The sequence below is a fragment of the Gracilinanus agilis genome, chromosome 3 (genome assembly GCF_016433145.1).
Source record: "Gracilinanus agilis isolate LMUSP501 chromosome 3, AgileGrace, whole genome shotgun sequence".
In the NCBI taxonomy this organism is placed as follows: domain Eukaryota; kingdom Metazoa; phylum Chordata; class Mammalia; order Didelphimorphia; family Didelphidae; genus Gracilinanus; species Gracilinanus agilis.
In genome coordinates this window covers 484,191,776-484,216,046 of record NC_058132.1, presented here as the reverse complement: position 1 = coordinate 484,216,046, position 24,271 = coordinate 484,191,776, and the positions used below count along the sequence as shown (strand labels likewise).

Sequence of the window (24,271 nt, the reverse complement as noted above, 5' to 3'; positions counted from 1 at the left end):
CTGGGAAGTGCCCAGAACCCAGAGCAGAGCAGGATCTGGTACTGGGAGAAGGGAATTAACTGAATCTGGTGACAGGGAGAGCCCGGGAAGAGTGCAAACTTTACCTAGCCAGACTCAGTGGGGCAAATCATATCCCAGAGATGGGAGGGTGGGCAAGATAGATTGGAGATAGCGCAGCCGGTACTGGATGAGGAGTAACAAGCAGTCGGATTGTTTTCGAGGTGCAGAGCTGCTTTCAAAGGGGCTGCCTTTGCTCAACTCCCCCAGCCCGGAGACCGCCGCTGCAGAGGAAGAAAGGGCTTGGAGAGGTGCTGAGAGGGGGTGTCTATCTTGGAAGTACAAATATTTTCTTTCTTTTTCTTCCCGCCCTCTTCTCCCACCCCGCCCCACGGTGCCCCCTTCTCCATTTCACCCCCACCCCCCTCAATCCAGCCTCCAAGTGTCCTTGCTGTTTAAAGTGCTGAGGGAAGAGGTGTGTATTTAGCGCGCTAAGGGCTATGGCCAGGAACCGTATTTATCTTTGTATATCTTCCTGCGCTTAGCCCATAGTAGGCGCTTATTGAATTTAACAGTATCTCTCCTTCCCTTCCTTGCCCTCCCTTCCAGGCACCTGGGTAAGTTTCCCCTTTTTTTGGTTTGCTTGCTTTTTAAGAGTTGAGGCTGGGAGGCTGGGACTAGGTGCAGCCTGGTGTATTGCAGTGAGATTTCGAAGGGGCAGCTAACCATGGATCAACTGGCAAAGGCTTTAGTGTAAAGCCTCTACCAGTCCAGACCCGAAATTTGCAAGGAGGGAAAACCCATAGAAGAAATAACATTGGGTAATTCATTGAGATGGGGAGGAAAAGGGAAAAGGTGGGAGATCTGGAAGTAGGTTGGAAACGGGGAAGAGAAGTGAGAAAAGAAAGAAAAGGTGAGGAAGAGCTGAACGGTGGGGTAGATTTTCTGAAGATCCTTGAAATTCCCCCAGGAGGGAGAAGCAGGGGTCGAGTTAGCGATAAGAGAAGGCTGGAGTGGATACAATGCTCGGACTCCGCAATCCTCCTCCCGATTCCCTCCCACCTCCACGCACCCTGGCACACACACACGAGGATGGTGTTCCCAGCTAGAGAGCTTACGCAGCGATCTGGAGACCCCCTGGGGCTCCTTACCTCTTTCCTTCAGCACCTAGTGCAGAGGATACTGGAAGAGAAAGAAGACCCTTTCTTTTTTCCTCCTTCCCACCGCCTTCCATTCCCTGGCTGTTATATGCCTGATTATATGCCAGTTTTCAGGGGGACCCAAAGGCGAAAAGGCAGGGTGTAGGTGACCTCTGACTCTGGAGACCTTCTGCATTTAAACCTGCCTTGGGGTAGGCACTAGAACCTATTTTTAATGTTCTAGATTGAAAGTGTTGATTGTGATCCCTGACTTTGGGGAATTGGCATCAGCGATTCTCAGGAACAAAGTACAATGAAAGCAGGCAGGCTGCATGTATGTGCAGATGTGTGTTGGTTTGGATTGCACGAAGAAAAAGCACACACATTCCCTCGATTTGAGTCCTTAGCCAAGAGAAAAAGGCGAACTACAGCGTTCAATTCTTTAACACGTTAATTAGGGCTCAGAACAGAGCTGAGAGACAGATTTCTCTCCGAAATATAATAATTATTAGGTTATTTAGTCATTGTGGAAGCCATCCAAGAAAGTGGCAACCTTTTTAATAAGCAATTATCATATTTTAGTAATTTTTCTCTTTAGAATGATCCACACAAAAGTGACCTTTGTCCTCTTTCCCAAAAAATTCTCCTGACACCTTGCAGTAAGAGGAGTGAGCTGACTGAACATTTAAGGGAAGTGATATTTTTGAAAGGAAAAATTGAGATGCCAACAAATGTATGATTCACTTTTTCAGAAAATACCACATCTTTAATCTAAGAACCACTTGGGTAATTATTACAAAGAGTAAGAGGTTAAAATTAAATAGTTGGGTTAATGGTTTAAAAATTAAAAGCATGATTCTACATTTTATGTTATATTTAAATGTGGGAAATAAAGCATTATGCTAATTTCTTTGTACTGTATTTTATTGCCTTCTGAAAATGAAAGTCACAAGGGAGAGAGTATAGAATTCTACTTGTATAATGACACCAAAATGTATCCTAATGTTTCTTTATTTATGAATAGTTAAAAAATGAGCCTTTGCAGTATGGTTTAGTTCCAAGCTGTTTATCACTGAGACATTCATGGGCATATGTTCTTTTCTTTTTATTCATTCCAGTCTAAGGATCAAGGTGGAAAAGAGCATTTTCCCCAAAATTCAACTACTTCAATTATCATTCTTATTGGGAATGGACAATGGAATGTTTTCTAGCTTTGTCATGATCAAAAACCTCCTTCTCTTTTGCATTTCCATGAATTTAGCCAGTCACTTTGGGTAAGTTTTTTGTTTTTTTCCAATCAGTATGTTTTATAACAGCAACAGTTATGTTCAGTTAAATAATTTGTTCTGCGAATCATAGATTTAGAGTTAGAGGTGATCTTATAGGCCATTTGACCTAGCCTTCTGATTTTACTGAGGAGAAACATGACTTCAAGAGAAGTCAAGTGATTTATTAAAGATATTATCAGTAATAAAGTACAGAGCTGAGATTTGAACCCATGTCCTTTGATTTTTAATGCAATGAAGAATATATTCAACTTCTTTGCCCACCTAGAGATCCCTGTACCCTCATTGTCTTACTGGCTAGAAGCAGCATTAAATGAAACTTTCTTTGTTAGATTGACCACCTGAAGTGTAGATTCTGAAGTGAGTCAGAGAAAAGAGGACTAGAGTAAAGAATAGTGGTAAATTTATAGCCTTAAGAATGGAAGCAATTTGATTCAAAATCAACAGTGTTTCTTTTTATTCAGTTTAAATTATATTCAGAGGTTTAATCCTCATATGAACAATTTTTCTTAGAAAATATGGTTCACAAAATTTGATAGCTATTGTTCCTCCACTCATAGTAGGTTATGAAACATATGGTATCATTTGAATGTTATGGTTATCTGCTTGCGACATTGAAAATATATGCCAAATTTACTCTATAACCTTGGCTTTATGTTGACTTTAAATGTCTGAAAAGTCACCTTGAAGCTGTACATGATCAAGGATTCCATGCATTGTTATTTCCATTATGGTCTTTTGTGTGATTTTTAATGTTAACACTAGGGTCACTTAAAAATATCATTTTACTCAAAATGACACTATGATCATTTCAAAGAAACTCATTCTTTTCCCACAGACGTCTTCCACCCCTTTGGATTATTCAGACAAATAAGGAGAGTACTTCTTAAAATTGATGAGATAAACTTAAGAGAAACTTTTAAAAGAGAATATCACAGAAAGTTTCTAGAGCTCTACAACTATTAAACCAAAAAATTCTTCTGAGGAGAACTCTTTTAAAACAAAAATATAGCAATTAATAACTTAAAGATAGGAAATGATTCTGTCACCCCTGACTCCTGGGGCAATGATACATATTTTCCCAATAGCTAATCTACTCTGCTTGTAATCCAGTGCTCTTCAATGTACATTGTTTCCAGTTAAACAAATTAGTGTTCCTTAGAAATTTGCAATAGCCTTTTGGTATCTGTACCAATGGTTTTTAGATTTCACAGTAGCAATTATTTGGTGAGAGTCACAAAAGTCTTAATTGATTATATCGGAGCTATTTATAGCAGTGGTTTTCAAGAACTATTCTGTTCCTTTTTTTTCCACCTTGCTCCCTTTGAACATCTCCAGGGAATATGCCACCATAGTCTCCATATCACCTCCCTTAACATTTTTAGTACCTTATATCCATTTTTAAAAATCCTACTGGAGGCCTCACTTCCAAATAATTATCAGGAGTATAAGTTACATATGTCATAAGCCATTTGAAAATCTTATAATTTCCCAGGCATATGAATAGAATGATACCCAATTAATGAAGAAAATATATACTTTAATATTTGTCTCTAATTTTCTTCAGGGAACAGGTTAACTAAGAATCATTATCTCAACCGAGGCTTACGTATCAACATAGGAGCATAGACTTAGAAGTGGAAGGGCCCTTTGAAGCCATTTAGTCCAACTTCCTTATTTTACAGAGATATACCTAGCTTGTGTAGTTAGTTAACTAGTTAGCATGCTAGACATTTCAGAGACTTACAGATTGTGTGACTTGGAACAATTCACTTCACCTTCATTTCATTTCCCTAATGTATAAAATGGGCCTAATCATAGTACCTTCTTGCCAGTGTCAGTGTATGTCTAAAATTATACATTATTTTAAAAGCACTTGGCATATCTTAAAGTGCTACATAAATATTATTATTACTATTAATTAGATGAAAAAGTTGAAGCTAAGTAAGGATGTATCTTGTCCAAAAGTACAAAAATACTAAATGGTAGAGTCAAGATTTGAACTCAAGATCTTCAATTGAAAATCTAGTGTTCTTGTTTTCCATTATACTTCATTATCTATTGATTCCTTACTATGATAAGAATTCAGCTAGATAAATTCACAATCCATTTTAAGTATCCATCATATTCCAGGCAATGTTAATCTTGAGGATAAAGAGGTAAAAATTGCAGGACTGTACTTTAAGACACTTAAAGCCTAATTAGGGATGGATGATATCTTCAAAAAATGAATATGACATAGAGTATAATGTGATTCTTCAGGGAAAGAAGCATAATAAAGGGAAAATCAGAGTCAGGCATAGTACTCCAGGAAAATATGAAAAGGAAGTGATCACTTATAGTTGAGAGAATCAGAAAAGAAAAGCTTCATGCAGGACATTGTACGCAGGGTGGGCTTTGAAGGAAAGTTTGGATTTCAACCATCGGAGATAAGGATGGGAGTTATATGGGGCATTACCCTGGTGGCCCAAGAGACATCAAAGTCCATACCAGAAGAGCAGAGAAAAATTTTGGAGTTCAACTTAGCTAGAAAGTAGACTGGATGAAGAGGACTCTTGTAAAATATGGCTGCAAGGATGTATTCAAATGAGATCCTGACTTAAGTATCAGGTTGAGGAGTTTATAGAATGCCTTTTAGACAACTGGGCACTAATAGAAGCTTTTAAATAAGAGAAAGACCTGACTTTCTATATTAGGCAGACTCTTTTGAAAGCAGTGTTTAAGATGGATGGAAAATGGTAGTGATTGTTGGCAAGAAGATTAATTAGAGAGTAACAAAGTTCTGAGCTAGTCTTGATGCCTGTAAAAGTGAAGAGGTGAGGACATCTTGTCATGATAGAAGCAGCAGAGCTTCCTAATTGTTTTGATGTTATGGTTTAGGATAAGGAGCAGGAAGAATCAAAACTGTGTCTGAAGTTTGGAGATGGTAGTGCCATTGCCAGAGATAGAGAAGTTTTAAATACAAGATTTAAATATCAAACCTTAAATACCATTTTGGAAGGAGGGAAAAGATATATATGACACACTGTTGGTAATATTTCCTTACTTTATATAGTACAGTTAACTTTTCAATGATTTTGCCTTGCAAAATGTGACATCTGGGTTCTACATTGAGCTCTGCCACTGACTATATTTGTGATCTTGGACAAGTCACTTAAAACTTGTGAATCTTATTTCTATCATGTATAAAAGAGGGGAACTGAATTCAAGAATTTTTAAGATTTATTCCAGCTCTAAGTTAAAATGAATGTAGTTCTGTCAACCTCTGCTCCTCACATAAGCTCTCTAAACAGATAGAAATAGACCTTTAAAAAAAAGATGGTAACACTGAGGCATATGACAGTATATCACTTGTCAAATGCCATACAGGTAGTTCATGGTAGTGATGAAATTAGTAGCCTTGTTTTCTAAATATATTAGCCCTTAATTCTTTATGCTAGTCAACCTTGCCACAAATCTTTGGTAAAAGAAATATATTACATGTAATAAATATTTCAATAATAGATTTTTCTCACAGAGTTCTAATATCTATGAAAAATTATTCCAGTTTTTTCTCTTTTGGACAAATATTTTAAGTTTTTAAATAAGACTAATATGTTCATTTATATAGATGATCAAATAAATTTGTAGAGAAATGTTATAATGCCTAGTAATCAAAAGACTAAACATCTATTTGTTTATACATGTATATATAAAACATATATCCAATGCAACAAATACTTATTAAACATCTACTTATTTTGTAGTTAAAATAGTACATGGTTATATCTGGCAAATATATAGATACCTCTGTGTATACATGCATGAATAAACATATTAATTTTAAACACACACAGACATATACACCAGTATACACATGTACTAATTTAAAAATATAGTCACTGTCAAAATCAATTAGTTTTTCTGGGACTGATGATTAACAACTATTTAGGAAGTTAGTATTCTTTTGTCAATAGGATTAGAAAAATATCTTTTCCCTGAAACATTTTGGTCTTCATTCATTTCTTTCTTTGGAAGATTAGCTGGCTAACCACAAAATTAGCTAGGTTAGGGTTTAAACTTCATCTTCCTATATTATAAAATTTTCATCTTCAGAATCTTCATCAGTCACAACAATCACATTCTTTTTTTCCCTCTTCTTTCATATTTCAAAGAAAAATGAGCAGATCTAAGATTGCCTGAGATTCTGCCCACTATTTTACACTGCTAATATTTCCACAGTCCTCCCTACATCATTCCCTTTGGTACTTCTTCCTTGATAATATAAACTTTCATTCCTTTAAACGTTACATGTCTTTACAAAAGGCTTTAGAAGCTAATACCAAGATTACTTACATTATTTCACACAGATATTTTATAAGTAGAAAATGGGGTTCTTCTAATTCATATAAATCTAAGATATATGAAAATGAAATTCTGGAAAAAGGAGCTTTGTTCTAATCTCAGCTAGTAGAAAAAACAGAGGATGTCAAGTAGCATTTCTCTCTATTAACCAGGTATCAGCCTAGCAAAATTTTGAATAACATTTCCCCAGAAAACTGGCCATCAGCAAAAGTTTTTAGACTCTCAGAATGGTTGAAAAATAATCTACTAAACCAAAGGTGGTCATTGAAATCTGCATTGGTGGAAGGACCACACACTAAAGACATAAAAGAATCTTAAAATCTTGGAAAGGGATGCTATGTTTCCCTACATGTAGAATTATGTAAAATTGTTGTATCTTCTTTAAAGAAAGTATTAACTGTATTAACAGTAAAAATATATGAAATACTTTTGTTCAATCATTGGAAAAGAATTCTAAGGAAGGAAGTAATAGTCAAACTTTTGAATCTGAATATAGGGAAAGATATATTCCTCACTTAAACCCTGAATTTTTTTCTATTTTAAGTTTTATCTTGCTTAATATGAATTCTGAAAGTGCTTTACGGGGCTATCTTCAACTGTAGCATTACTTTGATGGGCCATCTTTGTGTTAGAGTGAGGGAGTGTTCAACACTTCGAATATCACTTTTATTAAAGAATGAAAATCTCTATCTGAACATAATTTGGAAAGTAGTATAGTTCAGTGGGAAAAAAAGTAGCAACTGATAATCAATCAGGATTCTGGGCCCAGCACTCGTCCAACTATGTGATACTGGAAAAATCTCTTCATACTCCTGTGATTCAATTTTTAAAATAAATCTGTGAAATGGGGGAGATATTTCTTATCATTTCTACATCACAAAGACAGAGAAGGAGATGAAGGAATATAGAACCATCTAGTGTTTGAATGAGAAAAAGACTTTTGGAGCCATTTTATTTAGATGATCAGATAGAGGAGAGGTTGGAAAAAAAATAAAATGTAATCACAAAGAAGAATACTTAGTTATTAAAAGAGAGAATAAGGAAGAACAAAGGCTGACAGTCTAAGAGTAAAGACACTCTCCCAACAATAACAAAAATGTAGACACTTACACATCTAGAAAAGAATTAAGAGAACTGATTAAAAGAGAGAAAAGCATAATAGAAATAAGGAGGGGAAACACAGGTTGAAGGAAATCAGTGAACCTTTTAAAACCTTATGTTTAAAGAATTGATTTGAAATATATGTAGAATTTTTTTGTTTTTAGGAAAAGGTTTAGAAATATGAAATATATAAAATTATTATAAACCAATTTTATGATAACAAAGTCAGTGATATGACAGTTATGATTTCTCCTACCTTTCTATCACCCTACAAATTACAAGTCTATTTCTGTTCCTGGAAGAGACCTTATATTTTTTTAAATCCTTATTTTATTTTATATTCATTTGAATTTTCCTTAGTTTGTATAAATTACTTTGTTACCTTTAATTAAATGCAGTACCTAAGAACCTGGATTTTAATATTTTATGAATATGAGTTATATAAACACACACATGTACACTTGCACATGCACACATGTGCACATGCCCACACACACACATACACACATACACACACACACATATATATACATATATATATACACATATATATATATATATATAAGCTTTCACCATTTTAACAAATCTAAAAGAAATTTAAATGGAAAAGGGAGGATAGAAGACAATGTCATAAATTTGGAAGTTTGATATAATTTGAAGTTTTATCTTGAAAATTAAAAATGAAAGGAAACAGCACAGAAAAAAGTATAGAGTCAATCTGTCAACCTGAGTCATCTCTGTGCACTTAAAAAACAAACAACTAATTTAAAGCATAATCCATCCTGCAGAGTTAATAATTAGGGGACAATAAAGCTAATGAAAGAAAATAATTCTTAGGCATATGCCTTATCAAGAAGAAGTGAGAAACATTCTTCATGTCAATAGGCAGTTAGTTAAACATAGCATAACAACTACTCAGCGTGACACCATGGGAGTGAAGTTACATCTCTATCTGCCAGCTTCATCTGGCAATCGATTGAATGAGTCAGAACAAGCAAGAGAAAAAGAATGTGTGCTTCCTATTTCAAAAAGAAAAAGGTTAACTATATTAGATACATCTTTTGGTTAATTACTTTGAAATTTAAAAGATAAGTGACATCACTGAAAAATCACCTTTTATTAAAACCTCCTAATAGAATCACTGGTTTTTTAAAATACAGGTTGTTTTTCTTGTTTTAGGAAACTGATTAACAAAAAAATACAAAAGTAAAATCAAATTTACTCACAATTCTAATTTAACCATTTTAGGAGTTAGAGACCTTTGGAGTTCTTAAGATTGCTGTGGGCCTTTCAGGTCATTTAATGACTTGCAAAGAATGTTTTCATTAGAGATTTTTCATTGCATTGCTATCTCTTCCCCAAACACCAAGCAACTTACCTCTTTTTATAATTAATAAATTAAAAAATCCCTAGATTACATGTTGCCACAATTTTTAATAATTGTTTTTTGACATTTTATTTTATTTTATTTTATTATTTTTAAACCCTTACCTTCTGTCTTGGAGTCAATACTGTGTATTGGCTCCAAGGCAGAAGAGTGGTCAGGGTAGACAGTGGGGGTCAAGTGACTTGTCGAGAGTTTCACAGCTAGGAAGTGTCTGAGGCCAGATTTGAACCTAGGACCTCCTTCCTCTAGGCCTGACTCTCAATCCACTGAGCTACCCAGCTGCCCCCCCCCCGTTTTCTGACATTTTAAATTGAGGTTCACTCCCTCCTATTTCTCTCCCTTCTCCAAGACAGCAGGTAATATTATATAGATTGTACATGTGTTATCACATACTGTATATATCTATGTTCATCATATTGTGAAAGAAGAAAACATATTGCTTACACTAGAGAAAAATTCATGTAGGAAATAAAGTGAAGAATGGTATGCTTCTATCTGCATTTAAACTTCATTGGTTTCATCTTTAGATGTGGATAATCTTTTTTTTTTTTTGTCATGGGTCACTTGGAGTTGTCCTGCAACTTTGAATTGATGATAATAGCTAACATTCATAGTTGATCATCGTACTTTATTTGCTGTTGCTGGTTACAACATTCTCCCGGTTCTGTTCACTTAATTTTGCATCACTTCATCTATGTCTTTCCAGGTTTTTTTATGATCATTTGTTTGTCCTTTCCTATGCTTCAATAGTATTTTTTACACTTTAACTTTTACAAAGAACAAGAAGAAAAGAGATCCCAGAGATATCACATTACTTTGTATGGATATAAAGCATTTTGAGCATTAAAAGGTGTTAATTCTTTACATTCAACCTCTTTTCTTCAGTTATTCACATTCTATTTCATAATTTGAAGACATTTCAACAATGCAACTTTGTGGCAGCTTAAACATAATATTGTTATATTTATTTTTTAAATTTGTGAATATTCTGTCTGTTTTCAAAGAAAAAAAATGAGACAGTTGGAAAATTGACATCAGAAAATTGGATACAACCTGAAAGTCAAAGAGATCCATGAGCCATGAAAACTTTTACCAATATTTATTGCATGTACTTTCCCTGTAGTTACCTGGCAGTGAAAGTTAGATGTTAAAATAATATCTCTTATAAGTTTTGAAGAACATTTCAGAAACATTTTTTTTCTCATGGCTCAAACATGACAGTCTCAGAACAGTCTTCTTGAGGGAAGAAGCACTAATGGGCTATGGAAACTGAAGTAATTCATAAGGTCTCTTGCAATTTGTTCATTCAAAATAGGTTAAGCAAAGAATTGGAGATTATAAAATCTCCTCCCAAACAAGACACTTCAAATAGTAGTCTCCCTTTTTGGAAATATCCCATCAGGGATTATATGTGACTTTCTTACTTATTGGGAAATTTGCAAGGGAACTTATAGAAGACTAATTTTCTAGTTTTAGGCCTTTTTTTGTTCTTCTTAAACAGCTATTCACAAATGCCAACAAGTTCAGCGAAAGATGAGACCAATGATAATATTACAATATTTACCAGGATTTTGGATGGTCTCTTGGATGGATATGACAATAGACTGCGACCAGGACTTGGAGGTGGGTATATGTCCCTTTCCTTAAGTAAGGTGAATAACAAAAGTAATGGCTACACTTCTTAAATCCAAGAAACTCTATGGAGTGGCTCCTTTTATATTTTTAAACAGTATTGCAGCCCCATATTAAAAAGATTAACTAGCATAATAAGAAATGGTAGGAGTAGAAACAAGCAAAGAGACCCCTAATAAAAATGGCCATTCACCAAACTTTAATGTTACAAAATTCCTGGGATTTGTATTGACTCCTTTCATTTTCATAGTAATCTAAGCAGTGGATAGTGCAAGTCCTATTATATTTTTTAAACATATCTTTACATATTAGGAAACTGAGGGTCATTATAGTTCAGTTACTAAGCAAAAATCACAAAAGTAATTCATTGATTGGCCAGGAATCAAAGAGTGATCTTATACCACATCATTCCAGGAATAAATATTATTTGCTTTCCACTTTTGAGGACCTAATAATTTTGAAGAAAATTGGTTGGTTTGGGACAGCTAATGTACTTAAGTCAAGTTTGACCTTGGTCAAACAAAATCCCTTTAACTTGGGCACTTTAAGAAGAAGGAAAAAGAACCCAAAACTTAGGTCAACCCCATACAGAGGGATCTTTGACAAATCAATTTTACACTCTCATTCTTTTGAAGATGTTTTCAGAAATCATTACATTTTAAGTGAATGACCTAAGGGAAAAATAGATTCTTGGTAGAACAGGACAGATTGTGATAATCCTTATTAGCATTCAGCATTAGCGAAAAATGGATTATGAGAACTGGTTTACTAAGAAACTTAGAAAAAAAGCAATAACAATTCTGATTTTACTTCATGTGGTTTGGTTTGGTTTTGGTTCTAATTTATGATGTACTCACCATTCAAATATTATCCAGTACCAATTTATTAAACATAAAATTGAGGAACTACGAAGAAAGAATTGGTGTGAGATGAGAAATGTTTTCAGAAGTATGTCTTCTCAATTTAGTATTTTCAATGAAATCACTAATATAAAAGATTAAATGTTGCAAAAATTACTGAATTCTCTCTTTGAGTATATTATTAATTTCAAAAACATTTTAACGTGTGCATAAGGCATTATTTTAGGGGATATATAAAAAGTAAAACATTGCTTCTATTTTCAAAGTGAATGAAACATATTTGAGAAAATAAGACATACATATGTGGAACAATATCAGCCAACATATGACTCATTTTAGGGTAGAATAGAGTAATGAAGTATTCTCTGCCTAATAAGTGCTCAGTAAATGATGAAGGGAAAATTATATAGAGAAAGTAAGAATAGAGCTGTGCTATCAAATAGGTGAGATTTGGGCAAGGATTTACAAAGGGTAAGGAGCAACAGATGATCAGCTTTGATCCTCTCTCTGACAACATGACATTGAATATTTAAAAATATTTTTAAGGTGGACCAAATGTGTTAAATGGAAATATACTGAAGTCCTCCTATAAGTTAGTGCTTTAAAATAAGTTACTATTGCTACTTCAGTAATACAGACTTGAGTATAATCCAACACAATTATAGCAATGTATGGTTTATGAACCGTAACATAATAATAAGATTCTAGGAGCCTCTTTTGAAAAGTCATCTTTTAAAGTATACCTATTAGAGAATTACATTTTGAGACAATGACTTGTTTTCTATCTCAAACTAACTTTCACACAGATCCAGTAGACACCTTAAACTCAATATAATAGAATTCTTTATCTTTCTCTGTAAACCCTTCCCTTTCCTTCCTTCACCCATACTATAGGGAGAAACACCACCTCCCAGTCCCTCAGGTTCCCAACATAGGAGTCATCCCAGATCCCTTACTCTGTCTCACCTCCCATATCCAATATATTCCCAAAGCTTGTTGTTTTCACTTTTGGAACATCACTCATATAAACTCTCTCCTGTCCTCTGACTCTGCCACCATTTTGGTATAAGCCTTTCTCCCCCCTTGCCTGCTTTATTGGAAAAACCTGCTGGTGGCATTTGCCTGTCTTAAGTTTCACTTATCCATTCAGTCACTAAAGGGATTTTCCTAAAGTGTAATTCCTCCCTAATAAAAAAACTTAGTGACTTTTTATTGTCTCCAGGACCAAATACAAAATGCTCTGTTTGGCGTTCAAAGTCCTCCATAACCTCACCACCTAGTACCTTTCCAGTCTTCTTATACTTTATTCTTCAACACATCCTCTTGGATCCAGTGCCACTAGTCTCTTGACTGCTTGATGAACAAGACACTTCAACTCAGTTCTGGACATTTTCTCTGGCTGATCCCTATTCCTTGGATACCCTCTCTCCTCTGTTCCAACTATTGGCTTTGTTGACTTCCTTTAAGTCCCAATTAAAATCTTACCTTCTACAGGAAGTCTTCTTCAATTCACCCTTAATTGCAGGGTTTCCCTCTGTTACTTATGTCCTATATTTCTTGTATATAATTTGCTTTTTATATACATAAGTATTTTTGTATGTTGCCTTTCCCATCAGATTGTAAATTCCTTGGAGGTAGTGATTGTGTTTTGTCTTTTTTATGATATCCCAAGTGAATAGCACAATGTGTAACACATAGTGGGATCTTAATAAATATTAATCTATTTGATTATATCAATTTCAATAGTATGGAATCTTTTTAAAAATTACATCTGCCTCCATTTTAGTCTTACTCCTATGCCTGTTGTGGTAGGTGGGTCATCATGAGTTCTTAAGGGCTATGTTAGCAAAGTGCAGGGTCTATCTGTATTGAATATGTTTATTGATGAAAAGTCAGGATTTGGAGAGGTTTATTACCAAGAAGATTTGGGGTAAAGGTGGTGATGACTGTTTGGCAAAAATTACTCTGAAAATTGTCTGATTAGTTGTCAATGAGTTACAGTCTGCATTCTAGGACTATGGACCCACACTGATGAAATTACAGATCCTGAAAGAAATAGTTTAAGAACTGATCCCAATATTAAGAGTTCTGTAGTATTCAAAGCACTTTTATTATCTTATTTGTTTGTCACCATTCTTATGAGATAGGACACAGATATATTTATTCTTACAGGTCAAGCTTAGAAACTGAGGCTCAGAGATATTAATTGACTTGACTGAGCTCATATAGTTTATATGTAATGAAGTTAAGCTTGGATCCAGATTTTTTTTACTCTAAATCTAGTGTTCTTTCCATTATACCAAGCTATATTTTGTGATTAGTACATTAATGTTGCTTTAATATTCATGTTCATTGAATGGCAGTTAATGGGGATAAAAGAAGGATATTGTGGTTTCACATATAAACCTCTTTCTAAAAATTATACTTTGTATATGGAAACTCCCCATCTCTCTGCATCCCTATCTCTTTCTCTCTGTCTATTTCTATCTCTCTGTCTCTCATTCTCTCTTATCTTAAGAGTATGCTCATTTCTAGCACTGAGTGAATTATGCACTGAAATTTATGAATTATGGTCTGAGATATAAATGTGACTTTTATTCAGGGCAAAATACATGAGTAGAGCAGATTCAAATATTGTGCATCTGAACTTCCTCTAGATACTTTTAGGAAAATCTTTTTCTATTAAGACAAAATGTAGATCTTATTCAGCATTGACATTTTAAAGAGTAAGATGTATGTTGGGGAATTGATTGCCATCTTCCTCATCCATACTAGGGAGAATTTAAATATAATCTTTGATGTAATTTCCCTTATTCCTAATTGATTAACATAGAAACTCTTCTGTTCTACAAGTGGTATGAGATGCTTATTCCTTTATTATTTCAATTGGGTAGAACAAACAGGGAGATTTCTAGGCATACGAATTATCAGAGAGAAATAGCCCTCAGGACACAATTAGCCAGTATTGTAGGAGAATGACCTGGAATAATTGCTGAGCTTTGCATCTAAATATTAATGTCACCACCACCAACTCATTGAATTTGCCTATCCCTGAGGGATTTAAGTTTCCTCAAGTTTTTTTTTAGGGCAAATTTAATTTTAAGCTGAGATGTCTACAATTATATCAGAATCTGTGTATGATGGGAGCCCCAAAGCTAAGTCACCCACCTGGCAATTTTCTAGTCCTTTAAGGTAATCCCAGAATGTACATCCTGACAATAATCATGGGAGCTATAAAACCGGAGAGGGCCTAGGTTGAAAGTCCTTCATTGTATGAGAATACCAATCTAAAGTGGTTTTAATATTTACCAACTATTCAAGTCTTTATTTTTTAGAATATAGTGATTGCACCTGAAATATACAATGTAATACCACACATTAGAAATTATAGAAAGTTTCCTTTTTATCATAGGTATAATAGTATTATATTATGATATATGTGTGTGTTTTTATATATATATACATATACATATATATGTATATATATATATAAAATACCTGTACTCAAGTCCTTCCTTTTTTTATTAACTACTATTATTAGTAGTGAGCTACTTATTCACTCTGTATTTAAAGCAACTCTTTAAGAAGTATATACTAAATAATGGAGAATATTTTATAGATGGAAGGATTCCCCAGTCTTATGATATAATTGATCTTGGATATGTTGACAAATTGTTATTTTCTTATTTGAAATATAGAAAGTGCCCTGGGGCTATTTCAAATTTTAGTTTAGTTTCCTTCTACTTTTCAAAACTAAATACAACAAAATAAAATAAATTAAAATACTTATGGATTAGAAGATGAGGTTTTGCTTAAAAGGAAAATAAAATTTACCTTTATTGTTTAATTGCTCATCCTTATGTCAATGACTAAATCAGGGTTCACATTTCTATATTTCAGAGAGAATAACTCAGGTGAGAACAGACATCTATGTTACCAGCTTTGGTCCAGTGTCTGATACAGAGATGGTAGGTACTGACCTTCCCTAGCCCTAAACTACATTTAAATGTTATGTGATAATATCTCTAGGGGAGAGATATATTGAAATACAACAACCCTTATTCCCTTTCTTTCTGTTAGGAGTATACCATTGATGTATTTTTCCGACAAAGCTGGAAAGACGAAAGGCTTCGTTTCAAAGGACCAATGCAGCGTCTCCCTCTCAACAACCTCCTTGCCAGCAAGATTTGGACTCCGGACACATTTTTTCACAATGGAAAAAAGTCTATAGCGCACAACATGACCACACCAAACAAACTCTTACGGCTGGAGGATGATGGTACCCTGCTGTATACCATGAGGTAAAAGCTTCTCTGGTTTATGCATTTCTATAGCATCCTTACATTTTGAAGAGTTCTTATTATTGTTCATTTCTGGCGCACTTTGTTTCTCCTCCATGAAAATTAGATTAATTCCACATTATTTTTCTGCTTAGAGTTTCTTTAAGATTGCAAAATGAATTGTTTTTTAGTCCTTCAGTTATTTTCTATTCTTTCCAAACCTACTTGGGGTTGTCTTGGCAAAAATCCTGGCATAGTTTGCCATTTCCTTCTATAACTCAGTTTAGAGATGAGGAACCTGAGGTAACTGGGTTAAGTGACTTGCTCAGGGTCTCATAGCTACTAAGTATATAAGGATACATCTGAACTCAGGTTATCCTGATTCTAGCTGTCTACAAAATTAGTATCACAGAATAAATACAGTGTGTCCTATGAAGCCTTTCCATTAGCAGTTAATCTAAAGAGACAACTAAGTGTCACAGGGAAGGGAATGCTAGACTTTGAGTCAGGAAGTCCTGAGTTAAAAAAATCTCAGACACTAACCAGCTGTGTGAGTCTAGGCAAATCGCTTTAATCTATTTCAGACTTAGTGTCCTCATTATTGAATGGGGATAGTAATAACACCTACACTGTGGGGTCATGAAGATTAAGCAAAACAACATGTAAAGTTCTTTGAAAATCTTGAAACACTACCTGATAATAATAATGTTAATTATTATTAATTAAATGTGGAATGACCAGTGGACATAAAACCCTGTAGTAGCCACTGAGGATGCACAGCTAGTGAGATTGCCTTCATCCTAGATCAATCTGAATTCTCTTGAAAGATTCCTCTTTTTACTTAAAATTAGTTCTCATTGAGTCTTAGAATCGGAAGAACTTTAGACATTTATGGAATCATAGATATCAAGGATTTAAAACAGGAAAGAACCTAGAGCTTACCCAGTGCAGTCTCTTCATTTCATGGATGAGAAAACTGAGCCCTAGAAAGACAGATAACTTAGTTGAGTTTGTTCAGTTAATAAGTGTTTGCTCATGGACCATAGCACAATGTATGACATGTAATAGGAAATTAGCAAATAGCCAAATTGAATGATTAATGAATAGATGAAGCTAATAATCCCCATTCTAGTGCTCCTATTATTGTTATCACAATATCTTTGATGGTTTTTCTAAAGCATCTAGATGGTGTAGTAGATAGAATGACTGGCCTGGAGTCAGTAACAATTGCATTCAAATCTGACTTCAGTCTTATTATCTTATTAGCTGTGTGATGCTAGGTACATCACTTAATCTTTATTTGTCTCGGTTTCTTCATCTATAAAATGGGAGTAATAATAGCACCTATGCAACCTCCATTTGCCTCAATTTTTTTAATCTATGAAATCTGAATAGTATAACCTAGCTTACAGTGGGTCATTGTGAAGATCAAATGAAATAATAATTATAAAGCACTTATCATAGTACCTGTCCCATAGTAAATATTATATAAATATAATAATTATTATCATTACAATATTTCAATAAGGAAATACCATGAGACCAAAAAGTTCTTATATATTCAACATTATTGGTATTTACATTTATTTGTTTAGTTACCAGACTAACATTAAAAATATGACCTAGATTGAGTTAGAGAAAGTATACATCACGCATTTATCTGTTTTTAAGACTATTGGAGTGACCTTACATTTTTCTCCCCATATAACTCTTTTAACACCTTATTCTGTGATTTGATCATGTTTCCATGCTGACCATAAATCTGATTATTTCTAATCTGGAATGATCCTATCTAATTTCATACTGGGAATTGTTTATAGCATCTGAGTAAGTCTGTCATTAAATCAGTCAATTGAATAGTGAGAAAGACTGTCATATTGCCTTAACGTTTTCCCCAAGAGCCTTCATGTGTAGAAAGTACTTAGGAAATGCTTTAAAAAAAAGAAAAGAAAAGATATTCGACCTAAGGAGATATTTATGTGCATAATGAAAATGAAGTGCTATGGAAAGCCTGCCCTTCATCTCATCATCTTTTGCAAAAGAATACTTCTGCAAATGGACAGCTGATTTTTGAAAAAGAAAAACAGTGTAAGTTAAGTAACCCATACCTCAAAGAAATCTTATTTCTCTCTATTTCATTTCCATTGTCCTGGATTTTTAATTTACCTGACTTGCCCAGAGAAAGGAAATGTAGTTTAATAAAAGGAAAAAAGGAAGATTTTCAAAAGCTCCAGATTTTGCTTCTATCTTCTTACCTTTACTATTAAGCAGCTGTGCTCTCCTAGGCAAATCACTTCCTTGCTTAAGGTCTCCATGTCTATCGTCATTTATTTAACATGAGTTTTTGAGTAGCTCTCCAAGCTTCCATTAGCATCTAGTGTTCCTTGAATTCTGATTTCTATGACATCAGGACAGCTAGATGGCAAAATGGTTAGAGTGCTAGGTCTGGGTTCAGGAAGATTCATTTTTATGAGTTCGAATATGGTCTCCAGCACTTATCAGCTATGTGACTCAGGGCAAGTCACTTAACCCTTTTTGCCTCAGTTTCCTCATTTGTAAAATGAGTCAGAATAGGAAATGCCAAACCATTTTTGGCATTGTTGTACCTTTTCCAAGAAAATCCCAAATGGAGTGATAAAGAATTGAACATGACTGAAACAATTGAACAAAGAAGCTTTGACATAAGCGATAATAGCTATGTCTCGACAGTGGAAGATTGTTTTTTTAAAAAAATGACGAAAATAACAGCTGTATAATCAAATTATATAAAAAGGATTTTAATCTTGAAACTAAAACTATTTATTATGTTAAAGGATACACAGAGTAGTAAGCATCATTAGTGCTTTGATTATATTTTTAAAATAAGATTTTGCTATGAATATATTGAATTAATAGGTCCAGGAATACTTATAATGCCCTTGCCTAGGAATATATTTGGATTTAGACTCTAGAAAGGAATGGGGTTGAGGCCTAGCCCTGAAGGTCATGATCATGCTGAGGCAGGAAACAAATGAAATTGTGATAAAACACTTGTACAAAATCCATTCTTTCCTGCCCCCATTCACTCCATTAATGCATAGGTATTATGTACACCCTTGAGATGAGTGATTGAATTATCTTGTCTTTGTATTTCCTGAGTGCTTAGCAAAAGGTGGAGCTTGATAAATGTTAATTGAATATGAATTCACTACACTCTCAAATTTCAATCAAACACACATACTTATTAAGTGCCTATTATGTGCCAGGCACTGTGCTAAGTGCTAGGAATACATAAGGAGACAAAAAACAGTCTCTGTCCTAATAGAACTTATAACAAAATGGGGCAGACATTTCCCTGCTTTTATTGTGCTTTGTAGATACTGTTTTATTTTTGTTATTACAAATTTAAATTTTGTGGCAAACCTGTACTGAGAAAGTTTATTTTCACTATTTTTCCAATGTCCTCGCATCATGCCTTTGTGTTATATTTTGGTAATTCTCACAATATTTCAAACTTTTTTGTTCTTATTATATCTATTATGATTGTCTGTGGTAGTTTTTTTGAGCACCATGAACTGTGCCAATATAAGATAAGTGAACTTAATTGACAAATGTTGTGTATGTTCTGACTGCCTCACCAACTGGACTATTTGCCATCTCTTTCCCTTTCCTGCTTCCCCATTCCCAGAAACAAAACAATATTGTTATTTAGTCCAATTGTTAACCCTACAATAGCCTCTAAGTGTTCAGATGAAAAGAGGAGTTAATTGATGTGGCAAACTTCACTGTTGTCTTATTTTAAGAAATTGCCACAACCACCCCAACTTGATCAGTCAGCAGCCATCAACATCTAGGTAAGAACTGACGCCAGAAAAAAGAAAATTACTCTGATGCTCAGATGATAGCATTTTTAGGATTTAAGTATTTTTTGCTTAAGGTATACATTTTTTAGACAAAATACTATTGCACACAATAAACTATAGTAAAATATAAACATAACTTTCATATGTCCTATGAAACACCACCAACAAAAAATTCCTGACTAGCTTTATTTTGATATTCACTCTATTACATAGGTCTGGAATGGAACCAGTAATATCTTCAAGCTATGTCAGTAAAACACAAGCTATATAAAGGATAAAAAGGAGCTAATTCACAGAGAGATTATAATGAAGAGGGTGTGGGAAATCCTTCCTGTAAAATTTAAATTTTTAGTTCGGACTTTTAAAAGAAGTTGAGGTTACTTTTTTTTTTTTTACAGAAAACCTCCATGTTTTATTTTTAATATTTTTCCAGATTAAATGTAGATATAATTTTAACAATCGTTTTCTGACATTTTGCAATCTATGTTCTCTCCCTCTCTCCTCACTCCCTCCTCCATAAGATGACAGGCAATATAAGTTGTACATGTGCCATCGTGCAATACACAATTTTAGGTTTGTCATGTTGTGAAAGAAGATATGTTATCATTTATACTAGAGAAAAATGCATGGAGGAAATAAAATGAAGAATGATGTGCTTCAGTTAACATTCAGACTCCATCAGTTTCTTCTGTGGCTCTGGATAGCCTTTTTCATCATGAGTTGTTTTTGATCCTTACATTTTGATAACAGCAAAGTAATTCACAGTTGACCATTGTACATGATTGCTATTACTATGTTCAATATTCCCCTAATTCTGCTCCCTTCATTTTGCATCACTTCATATAAGTCTTTCCACATTTTAATGATCATCTTGTTCATCATTTCTTATGTGAAAATAATATTCCATTGTAATCATACACCATAACTTGTTCAGCCATTCCCCAATTTTTGGACAATCTTTCAGTTTCTAGTTCTTTGCTACCCAAAAAAGAGCTGTGCTAAATATGTTAGTATAAGTAGGTCCTTATCCCCTATCTTTGATCTCTTTGAGATATAGATCTAGTAGTAGTATTGCTGGGCCAAAAGGAATGCACAGTTCAATAGCATTTTAGACATTATTCGAAATTGCTCTCCAGAAAGGTTGTATCATTCGCAGTTCTACCAACAGCATATGTGTCCCAATTTTCCTACATCCCCACCAACATTTATCATTTTCCTTTTCTGTCATATTAGACAGTATGATAGATGTGAAGTGGTACCTCAGAGATTTTTTAAATTTGCATTTCTGTGATTAAAAGTTATTTGGAAGATTTTTTCATATGACTCTAGATAATTTAAATTTCTTTATCTGAGAATTGCCTGTTCATATCCTTTGACTTCTTGTCCACTGGGGAATACTTGGTAGATGCTACTAATATATAATTCATTTATGACTCATGGGGTAGAATATTGGACCTAAAGTCAGGCACTTCCCTGAACAAACTTCCCTGAAATCTAATCTGGCCTCATATATTTAATCACCATGTAATAATCCTTGGCAATTCACTTCACCCTGTTTACCTCAGTTTCTCATCTATAAAATGATCTGGAAAAGGAAATAGCAAAACCACTCCAATATCTTTGCCTAGAAAATTTCAAATGGAGTCACAAAGAATCAGACAGGACCTAAAAGACTGAACAACAAGAATGGAATCTTCAACATAAGATGGTAGGTATATTTCCAAAAATTGATTATGGAAAAAAAATGTTTCCATTTTTGAAAAATGAGCATATTTGTTGAGGGCTAAACACATCTCTGTATTGTCTTTTAAATATATCTTAATTTATTTCATTAAATATTTCCAAAATACATATAGCAATTAAACACTAAGTGTTTTCTAATTTTAGAAACATGGACTTTACTACAGAAACTTATTGTAAATTTTCTCATTTCCTGTTCTACTTCTGATTTTGCATGCATTAATGTTGTTTATGTAGAAACTTTTAAATTTTATGTAATCACATTTATGCATTTTATTTTTCCTGATCTTCCCCATATCTTTTTTGTTCATAAACTTTTCCTTTATCTATAGGTCTGACAGGAACATTTTTCCATGCTTCCTTAATATGCTTGCTTTTAAAAATAATGTTTTATTTTTCCTCAATTACATGTAAAAATAAATTTTTACATCCATTTAAAAAGTCATGAGTTCTAAATTCTTTTATTCCTCCCCTCTCTCTGAAATACTAAGCAATCTCATAGATTTACAAGTGTAATCACAAAACATTTTTCAGGATTATTTTGTGGAGGAGAAACTAAGCAAAAAATGAAGCAAGTAAAATATAGTATATTTCAAACCACATCACATCTACATCAGTTCTTTCTCTGGAGGAAGATAGCATTTTTCATCATGAGTCTGTGATTTTCTTGGGTCATTGCTGAGACCAAATCATTCATAGTAGTTCATCATATAATATTGATGATATTGTGTACGATGTTCTTCTAATTCTGCTCACTTAAGAAACACTGCAGATAAGTCTCTCCAGGTTTCTCTAAATTCATCCTATTCATCATTTTATAAAGCACAAAAAATCCATTGCAATCATATATCACAACTAGTTCAATTATCCTCCAATTAATGGATGCTCCCTCAATTTCCAGTTCTTTTCTACCACAAAAGAGCTGCTATAAATATTTTCGTACAGATTCCTTTCCTTCTTTTTCTTTTTGAAATATAGACCTAGTAGTGGTATTGCTGGCTCAAAAGGTATGTGCAATTTTAAAACCTTTTGGGCATAATTCCAAGTGCTCTTCAAATTGGTTGGATCACAATTCACAACTCTACCAAGAGTGCATTAGTGTCTCAATTTCCCCTCATCCCCTCCAGCCTTTATCATTTCCCTTATCTGTCATCTTAGCTAATTTGATAGGTTTAGGCTATTCCCTCAGAGTTTTAATTTTCACTTCTCTAATCAAGAATGATTTAGAGCATTTTTCACATGATTATAGAGAGCTTTCATTTCTTCATCTGAAAACTGCCTCTTAATATCTTTTAATTATTCATCAATCAACTTGTAGTCTGATAATTTTGACTTACTTTTCTATATATTTGAGAAATGAAACCTTTATCAAAAAGATACTTGCTGTAATTTTCCCTCTAGCTTTCTACTATTGCATTGTTTTTGTTTGGACAAATTCTTTTTAATGTAATATAATCAACATTATTAATTTACATCTGATAATACTCTCTATCTCTTGCTTGATTAACATTCTTCCCTTATGAATAGATCTGACAGGCAAACTATTCCATTCTCCCTTAATTTGATTATTGTATTACTCTTTATATCTAAGTCATGTACCTATTTTGACCTTATCTTGGTATATAGTGTTAGAAGTTGGTCTCTAGACCTAGGTTCTACTATATCATTTTCTAGTTTCCCAAGATATTTTTGTCAAATGGTGAGTTCTTTTTCCAATAGCTTAGATCTTTGGGTTTATCAAACATTAGATTGTCATGGTCATTTTCTACATTGTTATTATGTATCTAATCCATTCCACACTGATCTCTATTTCTTAGCCAGGAATAGATTGTTTTTGTAATTACTGCTTCAGAGTAGAGTTTGAGATCTAGTAATGTTAGGCCACCTTTCTTTACATGTTTCTTTTTTATTTCCCTTGAGATTCTTGACCTTTTGCCTTTCCAGATGAATTTTGTTATTTTTTTCACAGTATAAAGAAATTTTTGGTAGTTTGATTGTTATTACACTGAATACATTAGTTTTGGTAGATTGCTGTATCAGTTTGGCCTATCCATGAGTGATTTATATTTCTCTAATTGTTTAGGTCCATCTTTATTTGTTTAGTGTTTTATAATTATGTTCATATAGTTCCTGGATTTGTTTTGGCAGGAAGAGTCCCAAGTAATTCATAGTTTGCAGATATTTTAAGTGGAATTTCTCTTGCTGCTGGATTTTATTGGTAGTATATAGAAATATAGTATATATAGAGGTGATTTATGTCATTTTTCAAAACCTGTAACTGCTGATGTTATAAATTATTTCAACTAGTTTAGCATTGATTCACTAGGATTCTCTAGATATGCCATCATATCATCTTCAGAATTTTATGGTTTTGTTTCTTCTTTGTCTATTCTAATTCCTTCAATTCATTTTTCTTCTCTTGTTATATAGATATCATTTCTAGTAAAAAATTGGATAATAGTGTTGATAATGGACATCCTTGGTTAACTCTTGATTATATTTGGAAGCTTATCTCTATTACAATTTTTTTACTTGTTGTTGGAAAGATACTGCATACCTCTTCAAAGGAAAGCTTCATTTATTCTTATATTCTCTAATGCTTTTAATAAGAACTTTGTATTTGTCAAAAGCATTTACTGCATTTATAGAAATGATTATATGAT

At 33.6% G+C, this 24,271-nt stretch overlaps 1 protein-coding gene across 1 annotated transcript in view; it reads left to right on the top strand.

The window, feature by feature from the left end:
• Positions 1–2,324: 2,324 nt before the first annotated feature.
• GABRA5 (gamma-aminobutyric acid type A receptor subunit alpha5) overlaps positions 2,325–24,271 on the top strand; it is a 128,724-nt gene continuing 106,777 nt past the window's right edge. Inside the window, exons 1-4 of the mRNA XM_044667010.1 lie at positions 2,325–2,410; positions 10,756–10,877; positions 15,647–15,714; positions 15,827–16,047. Coding sequence (XP_044522945.1) covers positions 2,325–2,410; positions 10,756–10,877; positions 15,647–15,714; positions 15,827–16,047 — 497 coding nt within the window. The remainder of the gene's footprint in view (positions 2,411–10,755; positions 10,878–15,646; positions 15,715–15,826; positions 16,048–24,271) is intronic.